The sequence below is a fragment of the Hippichthys cyanospilos genome, chromosome 15, assembly GCF_059441005.1.
Source record: "Hippichthys cyanospilos isolate Australia breed blue-spotted pipefish chromosome 15, RoL_Hcya_1.0, whole genome shotgun sequence".
Classification (NCBI taxonomy): Eukaryota; Metazoa; Chordata; class Actinopteri; order Syngnathiformes; family Syngnathidae; genus Hippichthys; species Hippichthys cyanospilos.
The window spans coordinates 11373449-11384594 of NC_142383.1; the positions used below are offsets into that span (position 1 = coordinate 11373449).

The window sequence follows — 11146 nt, forward strand, 5'->3', positions numbered from 1 at the left end:
ATCTATCTATCTATCTATCTATCTATCTATCTTCTGTCTAAAAAGATATGTCTTTATCAAATTTATCAAGTTGGGACCATCAATTTTGTTGTGTACAACTTAGATAAACAGCCCTATTGAACAACTGTGAAAAAAAAAAAAAAACATATCATAGACAATTCATAAGTATGGCGAGAACTAACCAACTAACTTAAGAAAAACTGATGGCCATCATTACTTTAAAAATTGGAATTACAAGTGTGTGTGTGTGTGTGTGTGTATATATATATATATATATATATATATATATATATATATATATATATATATATATATATATATATATATATATATATATATTCCTTCAAAATGGCACCTAATTTTATCTGCTGTTCAAGTCTTAAAATGTTGCATAGTTTTCATATTTTATAGTTTATATATACATATTTTTTACATTAATTGTAAACGTTCCAATCTGTTTGATAAAGTCATTAATATTGTTAATTTTAAAACACTATTTCACATGCTTCCAGACGCAAGTAGCATATAAATAATGCACCACTGCAAGATAGATTGTCTGCGGAGTTCAAAGATAAGATGCATGCCTCTTTATGCAGTGAAGAGAGCATGGAAGAAGTGTCTGGTGGTGGTTGCAGGCAGATTCTCTTGAGGGAGGTGCCCAGTCAAACCAAAACATCCCTCCATTGGCTAGTCCAAGCTCCTCCTCTAACACCTCCCCGACTTCCATTCATCGCGATTATAAAAGCCTCCCCCCTGGCGGAGTCAGGCAGACAGACTCATGACTCTCGTTGGTCCCGCCATTCACAAACCTGAAACCAGCAAGTGAGAGCATTAGTGACTAGAAAGGAAGGAAGGAAGGAAGGAAGGAAGCATCATTTTGGCTCAATATTTGTGGCACACTGCTTCTGGCGAATGGGTCACACCATGAGAAATCTGGCAGAGATGGGCTTACTCAAGAACCGCTCTGCTTTTATCTGCAGGCCCACCCCGGAGGATGCTCTCAAGTGGGGGGACTCGCTTGACAAGCTGCTGGCTCACAAATGTAAGTGACTTGATTTCATTCCTCTAGACTCTAGACTGCTGTCTTTTTGTTCATGTGGTTGGTTACATTGTGAGCATATACAGTGCACTCTTAAAACTCATCAACACAAACACATGGACACAGTCCCTTGCCAGCGAGTTAATCCCGGATGTTCCGCGAAAAAAAACACATGATGACTCTCATTTGTGTTTCCCTTCCACCATCTCATTCAGTACCGATCAAAGCAGGGTAACTGACTTAAATCCACTGCTACATCTGTTCCTCATTCCGCATGTAAATTCCTCTCTTCCGCGGAGTGAGGAAAGACTCCAGCCTGCCTTGGCTCACGCTTATCAGCCACGCTGCTCAATCCATGGGAACGGAAAGGTGCAGGCGGAGAGGTGTGGGCAGATTCGGCTTCCTGCCATTCTCTCCCGGAGATGCATTCTTCCTCAAATCATTAACTTTGCTCTGAAAAGTCTACCAGCTGCATAGGCTCCGGTCCAGTTGTAGTAAAACACCCGTGTCTTTGTATGAGGTAGCCCGTGAGGACAAGGTCAATGAAAACGTGTTTTTGTTGGGGGGCGTCCAAATACTTTATAATCAGATGCACTGTTCTGCAAGACACAGCGATAGGTTTTTAGGCTCTAAGAGTGTGGAAGACAGTGCTTCTCTTGAGGCTTTTGCGTCAAGCATTTAAGAGGATTTCGTCTTAAAAACATTAAGTGGTAGATCTGTTTTCAAAGACGATGTACCAGGTTCTTCCCGTGTTGAAGACTTTTCAGTTTTGGGGTTCCGAATTTACATGTTTTATTGTTTAAAATATGCAAGATAAAAAAAGTCTGTAGGTCATTCGCGGGTTTTGGGGTTGGGGATTTATTTGCCGGAAAAATTCAAAAACACAATCAGTCGTACCAAGTCCAAACAATATATTTCTCACTTTAGCCAAATCAATCCGTTGCTGACCGAATGCCTGCCTTCAAGTGAGCGCTTACGCACTTTTTCAGAGTGCTTTATAAAGTGAAGCCTCATAAAAATACATGGACTGAAAACGACTGGCTGTACTGACCCCTGTCGACAAATGTAAACCCGCTTCAGTCGCTGCTCAGTCCATGTATTTTTTTGCAAGGCTTTGTGACATAAAGCACATGCCAGAAATGTGTTGCGCTTGTCGAAGGTTGTCATTCTGTCAGTGACAAGTCTATTTACAAAGTGGTTGGACTGTTCCCTAAAACTCAATACTAGGAATGTAGGCTCATGTAATTTTTGAATCCTCACTTTGTGCTTAGGGGACCTAGGGCAAAATCATCAAGTACAGTATTTTTTGGAGTATAAGGCTCAGCCAAACTCCTTAGATTTTTCCCCCAATCATTTTTCAGTATGTTGTTTTTAATTTATTTTCTTCCCTATGTATTTCTTAATTTCTTAAAAATATGGCACATTATCTATCTACAAATTACTACATATTAGCAAAACTACAATAGGGCTTGAACTGGCATTGTAGTTAGAGGTTTTGGCTCATTTTATGTGTTTCCCTTCACGTGTAGTAAAGCGCCTTATGCTCCCTATATTTGAGAGGTTTTTATTGAGACTGCGCCTTATTATCCCATGCACTTTATGGTCCGAAAATTACCCACAAGACCGAAGACCATTTACTAACCTTTGAACGCTGTGTAGTTTTGGAGTTCCTCTTTAAGGGACCACACTCTCCAAGTATTTGGTAGGTACTTTGCAAGACTGCTTTCTTTGTTTCCTTGGAGTATCACTTTATTCCAACCACATGACTCAAAACAGCAGATCTATTTTCGGACTCTCAAACTCCAAGAAGCGTTGTCATGGCGCCCCAGTCAACGCTCTCTTTTGTTTACCTTCCTCACCATCATCGTTGCTCTCTCTCTTTCAGATGGTCTGGCAGCCTTCAGAGCCTTCTTGCGCACCGAGTTCAGCGAGGAGAATCTGGAATTTTGGCTGGCGTGCGAGGAGTACAAGAAGATCAAATCGCAGTCCAAGATGGCCTCCAAAGCCAAGAAGATTTTTGCAGAATATATCGCTATCCAGTCTTGTAAAGAGGTGAGAAGAAGATTGAAGCGATTGTCCACCTTGATAATGTTGTTATTTACATTAACGTTTTGTATCTTCTGATCTAGGTGAACCTGGATTCGTACACGCGGGATCACACAAAGGACAACTTGCAGAATGTGACGCGCTCCTGCTTTGAGCTAGCGCAAAGGCGGATATACGGGCTGATGGAGAAAGACTCATACCCCCGCTTCCTGCGCTCAGAACTCTACTTGGACTTGATCAATCAAAAAAAGGCCAGCTCATCGACGTCCTCTTCGTCATAAGAGGCAAAACGATTCCCCCCAGAGGAGAGAGGTTTTGGGATGCCAAGTTTCTTGTCTTGCCTTTTTTTTTTAGGTTTGGTCCATCATCCTGTTTGCTATAATGTCTTGTTTGTTTATGGGTGGTCGTAGGAAAGCTAACGGCACTGCGGAGGAATGTAGTTTACTCATCGAGTGGATGGACTGTTGGCTAAAAACATGAAAAGAAAAAGCCTCTAATTGAGGGCAGAAGCTGGGTGCTTGTCAGATCACTGTCTTTGTAGGACGGGGTTTCGAAAAGGAAAAAAAAAAAAAAACTGCAAACACGAAGACAGTCCGGTACTGTTTGTCACTTTTTATTTTCTTGTATTGTTATCCTTTTGTTTCCTCAACAACGTCCATGGTGAAACCACTTGTGAAATGTTGGTACGACAAAATCGCCCCATCTTCGTTTCCTCAATGTCTCGAAGAGAATTGTAGCGCTGTTTCCAAGACCATCTACGACCCTTCTGATTGACTGTGACGAAGATGGACGAGGACTGCACATGGATGGACTTATTTAAGACTTGAAAAGTTGTCTTGACGGCATGAACAAAAGGAGTTGGAATGAGAGGAAAAGCCAAATGCCATTTTCTTTCAAACACATAAACGTAGCTGATAGACAAGGAAGCATCTCTCAGGACAAGGTTTCGATTTTTCTGGCTGTCTTGTTTTGTTTTCAGGCTTCCCAACTTGCACTCCCTTACTTATACTGAGCAATACACAACAAGCAACTTGGAAAACTTCACTCTGCCTATTTATTTAGAGTACAACGATAACTGGCTGGACACCTCCAAAAGCACTCTGCTCAAAGCTTTCCTCTTAACCACCAAACAGGTCCAATGCTGTCCTGAATTTAAGTGCAATATTTTTATTTTTTTTCATGTTTTATTATTATTATTATAATTATTATTGGTTTATTCATTTATTGAGATGGGTTTTTTTTTTTTTGGGGGGGGGGTGCGAGACAAGCGGCTTTAGCTCTCGATTAACTTTATATGTTAAGTTGAGGTAAATTAGAACTCTAAGTTTTACCTAACAGTGAAAACTCTCAACAAACTTATAAGTTGTTTCATGAATTTAAAGCTAGTAATGATTTTTAACTGTATGTTTGCCCCCCGGCAGCGGGCCGCCGGGAACGTTATGGTTGTACATATAATTCTTTAAGAAAACTATGTGATAAAAGAAGCAAAAAAAAAAAAAGTGATGGGAGGCTCCCACGAGTTGTGAAGGTGGGATTCAGCTGTATTTATGTAAATATAAGGACTCCAAACTATAAGATGTAATGTTGACGAATAACAAAATAGATGACGAGCAAGACCGGGGAACAATGTTGGCCCTATGTCTCTTATCCCAGTCATACATAAATAACACTGCTTGTAAGGAGTTTTCTGAATGCATTTGATCATTTTCACTGTTTACAAGTCAAAATGCATCTTCTGTGATATCAAGTGAAACAGTAGATTGCATCTGGTGTCAATGCTAATGATAAATAAAACCATCAGCTGAACAAGTGAATCTGTGTTGTCCCTGTCATATATTTTGTTTGTTTAGCAATGGATGTCCTCTCACATCACAAAGAACAAAAACAACACCTTGTAAAGTTAGTTTCGTACGAAGCAAAAAATGCTTAAGTGCACCCTTGATCTTTATGAGCAGTTAAATCAAGCACTTCATGGAGACCATTATTACGATTAGCTCACCATTCTCTCAACAAGAACAAAAAACATACATTATCTGACTACATTTATATTTGACCATGCATCAAAAAAACTGTGGCTGCTATTCCATCTAGTGTACATGTGTCAAACTCAAGGCCCGGGGGCCAGATCTGGCCCACCACATCATTTCATGTGGCCTGAGAAATGCTAATTATGACTTCAAGTTTCTGGCTAAAATGCAAATTTTGCAAGTTTTTTAAGTCTTCAACTTAAAAAAAAAAGATAATTCTTTTGTGACCAATTCCACTTTTGATCAGTTTTTACTGGTCTGATATTCAAAACTAGATAAATGTGTGACAATCATACATAAAATCTTATAACGGCCCTGCACCCGAAACCGTAACTACAATGTGGCCCACGATACAAATGAGTTTGACACCTCTGACAATTCCTTTTTCGGGAGTAGTTAAACATTTTAGCGATTAATTGGCACAGTTAGCTAATTGCTTAGTTCTCAGAACGTAACAGTTTCCAGTGGTAGTGGCCTTTTTGACCACGATTTTTTAATGCCGTCGAAGATTTTTTTTTTTAATTTAACTATTTACACCATCTTCCATAATTAATCACATTTTTCAACAAAAAAATTCTACAAGGCTTTTAACCGATACTATTCATCTTGAAACTAAGGTTAAAACATCAAAAAAGTAATTATAATGCAACTATTGAACGAAACCTGTGAATCCGGTATTTCTTTTTTTTGTCTTCTCATAGTACTTGTAACTTGAGGAAGTGTTTTGTTTTGAGATAGTCGCCAGTAAACTTGGCTTTTTTTATTCTTTGAATGAACCTTTGAGGAACATTTCAAGGACAAACTATGTAAAAACCCATCTTTGTCTCTGTGCGAGTGACAGAGTTCACCCGCCACAGAAGTCAATAGAACTGAGTTAACTGAGGTAATATTTTAATGCTTTATAAAATGGTATCGCCAAAGTTAATGCTTTAACAGTCGATATTTTTTTCCAACAATTTTGTAGCTTTCGCTTTTAATTTAAATTTAATTAACATTTAAATAAATTTAATTAAAATGGGACTTTCGTTTCCAATTAAATAGGCAGCCAAATAATGAATGAATATTATTTTACATTGCAGCGATACCATGAGCACATCACAGTCTCTGACTTGAGAAACCGTGATAACGTTGACTGGCCTGAGTTTAAGACAAGATCATTTCAACATAAGTTGAAGAAAGGTCACTTGTTCACACAGCTCGAGAAACAAAAAGTCTAACATTTTGCTTGCCACCTAATTACTACAACTATATACAAAATTACACAGGGCATCACCTAATTATCATGCTGCTAGTCATGCTGGGAACCAATCCACATGGCGCTATGCATGCTGGGAAGTAATCAACATGCTGCTCGGCATGCTGAAAATAGTCAGCTTCAACTTTTCCTGCCACAAATCCTTACAGTACGCAAAAAAGGGGAACTAATGCGCTTCAATTAATCAGTTTTGCTGTGAGGTGAATATCCATTTGGGTGTAAACCATGGCCCAAAGTTACCAGATGCTTGACGAGAGGCTGTAGGAAGCAAGAAACAATTAGTCTACTACAAATAATAAGGTAAGATTTCTGGTCTAAAATATTGCAAGCCAACTTATTGAATTATAATTAGTGGCTGTCAGACCAGCAGCTGCTGTCAGCTTGACCTAATTGCATGCTTCTAGCGCTCCTTAGTTAACCCAAGCAGGCCTTCAGCGGTCTCAAAATATTATTTATACACTGGATTGCTGTTGTGCATTTCTTGCCATTTCACTTATGTTGCCTTTAAAAGGAGGGATGGCTTAAGTGCTGCGGAGAGGTCTCTAATGTGTGCTAATTTGCAGGCTTAGTCCGTGTTTAGGCTCCAAAATAAAATGCTAAAATCAATAAGAAATAGACCACAGAAAAATTATTTTGGAGAGCAGTATGCTGTTCCTGGACTCTGATTCAGCCCCGGAATTTGAAATTGAGAGCGTCCAATGCGTGATGGATGGTGATTTTCTGGGTAATCATTTTTGATGTAAAATAATGATGTGTTTGACTATTCAGAGATCTACCTTTTGAAACGTGGTACAAACACAGTACCATTGCACGTCTACTGAAACAAAATAAAGCCTAGCCTAATGTGTAAACTTGCTGCAGCTTCCAGCCCGTGATGCTTATTTATGACCGTGACTTGTTAATGATCTTCTGCCTGGATTGAAATGCAATCATTGACATGGGTATTATTTTTATTGCTTTATTGCTCCCTCTGCTTTATTGCTCCCTCCACACCAGCACCCCCCCCCCCCCCCCCCCTCCACTCACACACACCCAACCCTGCTGACCACGTCCTTATCTATTTTCTGTTTGTCTAAACTATGACCTCTTAAAACTACACATTTTCCTGATTCTACTAATTGAGAACAATACATCAACACGTATGTATGCATTCAAAAATATCAGCAATATGAACTGACTTACATGAAGTCAACCCCAACATTTTCTTTACAAAAATAGGTTTTCTGCACCCTCCCTTGGCATTCTCATAAATATTATGTCGGTGGAATATGATTTATACGGCAAAAGCCACCTGTTTTTCATCTATTTCAGGGGTGGCCATTTTCCCATTGTTGTAGTGTGATCAGACCTCCAAAAATTTGAGAATGGTTGTATCATGTCACGTGTTTCTGCACTTTAAGTGAGACACCAAAGAAGGGCAGTTGGTCGAGACGCAAGGGTGTTGTCGAGGTGGGATTAGTGGGAACATTTGGAGCTGTGTGCTGCCGTTGCACGTGTTTGTGTGTGTGTTTGTCTTAAAATGAGGGGGTTGATCAGTCTGAAGTGGCGGTGCTGGTCCTAATCTCCTTTAGCAGCTGCCATCTGTTTTGACACACTGTTTCTTTTTGGCTTGCTCCCTTCTCACCCTCTCCCCACTCTTTATTTTATTTCTCTTCTAAAAGTCTCTGTGTCAGGATTCTTTTACAGAACCCCTTTTGTCCACATTTCCTTCCTGCCAACGTCTGTGCAAACTCTATCGCAGTATCTGTCATTTTTTTAGAAATCCAGCTGTCATGACTTTATCTTTTTTGTGTAGGTCTGTTTCCCAAATATGGCCGCATCGGGATTCCTCTTGTGTCCCTTATCTTAAAATGGCCGTTGCTATATGTCATGACTTTGACTTTTAGTATCTTGATTTACAGCTGCTTTCAACATTGCGTAACATTTCATTGTGCTTACCCTGTGAGGAAATCCTCTTTTTTTTTTTTGTCTTGTCCCCGCTGCTTTGTATTGGCGACAACCTTGACAGTAACCTTGCAATAGAAAAAAAAATGAGGTGATGCTTTGTTAGGACTTGAAAAATATGTCAAACAAAAAAAGAAAAGTGTAATCCAGATCTCAACAAACGCAACAATATTATTGTAAATGAGAGCAGCAGCGATATCCGCAAAATGATCATCAAACTTGGATGCAATGCACCCTCATTAGCTGGAGTAGGCAAACAAATATTGGTCAGGTGCCTGGGTATTGGTTCTCTTTTTTTTTTTTTTTTTTTTCAGTAAAGTACCCCCTGTAAAATACATTTTCAGTCAAGTACCCCCACCCAGTGCAACGCATTTTTGGATGAGGGAAAAAACACACACACACGCCAAAAAAATAGTGCTATAAAATCTGTATCTGTCCATTTTTTATTTATAATAATTTATTTAAAAATCCAGAAAATTGATCATGTAACAACATCTGATTCATTTCTGGCTTTTCTGCTGTGTGTGTCCGGAAAACATGCTGGACAGCAGCCCTTGAGGACCGACTTTGGACACCCCTGCCTTAAAGCAATAAAGAAAGACAACATTTTGCAAAGGAGTCACTATAACACCAAATTAGTAACTAAAGTTTTCATGTTCCAATTCATTTACTCTTAATTTGAAAACAAAAGCATACTGTTAAAATAAAAAAAAAACCCTGTTAAAATCTCACAAAGTAAAAAAAAAGTGCCTTCACTATTCCCTATTTAAATGCCATTGGTCTAGGGCTAGGCCCTATGATTTTTGGTCCAATTTGGGTATGCAACACTCAGTGGTCCTTGGTTAATGAAAACCTGATTTAGTTATTTTAAAATAAACACTCACACACAAAAAAAAAACCACAACGATAAGAAAACTGACATGGGAAAATAACAGACTGCTTTGGAAAGCGGTTGAGTATTCCTGCACAATGTTTCTTAGAAGCATAACTAGCTAGATGATGTGTAAATCTCACCTTCCATGAGGCCATGCCTCAGGTAACATTGATTAATTTTTCTCGCACCCTCATAAAGGTGTCCGCCTGTCAACTCACGGATAAAATGCTGCCAGAGTTCCTCCGTCAGGCACACTGGAGAAAAATTCATCCCATTTTGACTAAGCTGAGGGGGCTGTAACAACACTGACCTCAGATTTATTGTGGAATATTTTCAACTTGGCACACTCCGCTTGGAAAGCAGCGCCAACATTCATCCGCTAGTTTCCATTGCTGGCGCGGAACTCAGTTAGGCTTGTGCGGATGTCGACGTGCGTCAAGGGAGCCTTTGACTTTGACATTGCTCTGGGTCGCAAGAGCCGAGATAAAAACATGTTGCATTTTGACATTTAACCCAAAGACATGGAAATGGCCCACAAGAGAGGATTTCGGGGCTGCTTTTACAATCATCCAGTCTATTTTTAGCACAGACAGAGAGGAAGAAGCCGCAAGAGGCCAGACTCCGTTTTCCCTGCAACCAAACACTTTAAATGATGAACGACGCGGATGCTAAGCTTCAATAATGCACTCACTTAATAGGATTGAATTCAACTGACTTCATCAGATTATTTCTGGAGCCCCCCAAAACCCTCAAATAAACATTTTGTTGATTAATCCTGTGGTTGAATTCAAGAGAATTAAATGACTTTAACACCCTGACTTTGTGAGTTGATATGTTTTGGGTATGGAAGCTTAATCCTTCGTGATGATTATTGGAGAATCGAAAGAAATTATTTCCTAATGAGCAGCAGTTTGTTAAAAAACATAAAAAAAAGTTTCATGTAACGTAAAATTCTACTTTTCCTGGTCTCTTTGTAAAATATATATTCAGACTAGACATTTAACAATGCTAAAGCTGCTCTTTACTGTCCTTAAATGTAGGACGTTTTAGTTTTTACTTAAAATAATACAAAAATGTGCATAGTATCATTAAAAAAAGAGAAAAAGAGGAAATTAGTCACTCTAGTACGATCACATTCATAACTTTTGATTTCCTTCCTCTGGTTAAAACTTTTTTTTTTTAAGTAATCAATATTTTTACATTACATTTTCATTATATTTTCACTCACTTTTTTGTATGTGATAAACAAAGCTGCAGACTTAGTTCTTACATGATTCTAAATAGTAAACACTCTGAACACTTAGTGAACACGAGGAAGAGGAAAAAAAAATGTCTTTAGTTGTGAATGGCAGTTAAAAAAAACTAAATAACATCCATTAATAGTTGCATACAAAATATGAAAATTAACAAATCAGACTAGGGAGTGAGCCAATTGAATGGGACCACCTAGGGACATTTTTGATTCATGTTTTATGCTATATTTTTGTTCATTTTGCATTGAGAAATAATGCAATGCATATTATTTTATTTTATTTATTTTATTTTTTTTATTCTCTATTTCACGTTCCAAAACAGTGAATTTCATAGGAAATAGTGTGAAAGATTAACTGGTTCTGCTTCTCTATCTTTGACATCACCTCTTGGGGGTCCACCGCATTGATGTTATTATGAGGCATATTAATTCAGGATGGAATAAATATGACCTCCCTAAAGGCCCAGAGTTGAATTGCACAGCTCGTTACTGATCAAAATTTATTTTGCTTCGTTAATAATAATGACAGTAGCAAGCTAGCAATTTTTTTTCCTTGTATCAAAATATTCATACCCTTTTTTAATGGCGTGTGTATTTTTTCCTTCTCTACTGGCTAATTATTTCCCCAGCCTCTGCTTGGATTCCCACCAGTGAGATGTTAGCAGCTCGTGTGATCAAGCGACGTAATGTGTCATCTCAAGGGAGGAAG

General features: G+C 38.7%; 1 protein-coding gene across 3 annotated transcripts in view; it reads left to right on the top strand.

Annotated features, from left to right (window-relative positions):
* rgs3a (regulator of G protein signaling 3a) overlaps positions 1-4899 on the top strand; it is a 121173-nt gene extending 116274 nt beyond the window's left edge. For all 3 annotated transcript variants that reach the window (XM_088434414.1, XM_088434413.1, XM_088434412.1), the window contains 3 exons: positions 981-1042; positions 2925-3091; positions 3169-4899. In XM_088434414.1, the coding sequence (XP_088290540.1) occupies positions 981-1042; positions 2925-3091; positions 3169-3366 (427 nt within the window). In that variant the 3' untranslated portion in view covers positions 3367-4899. The remainder of the gene's footprint in view (positions 1-980; positions 1043-2924; positions 3092-3168) is intronic.
* Positions 4900-11146: the final 6247 nt, after the last annotated feature.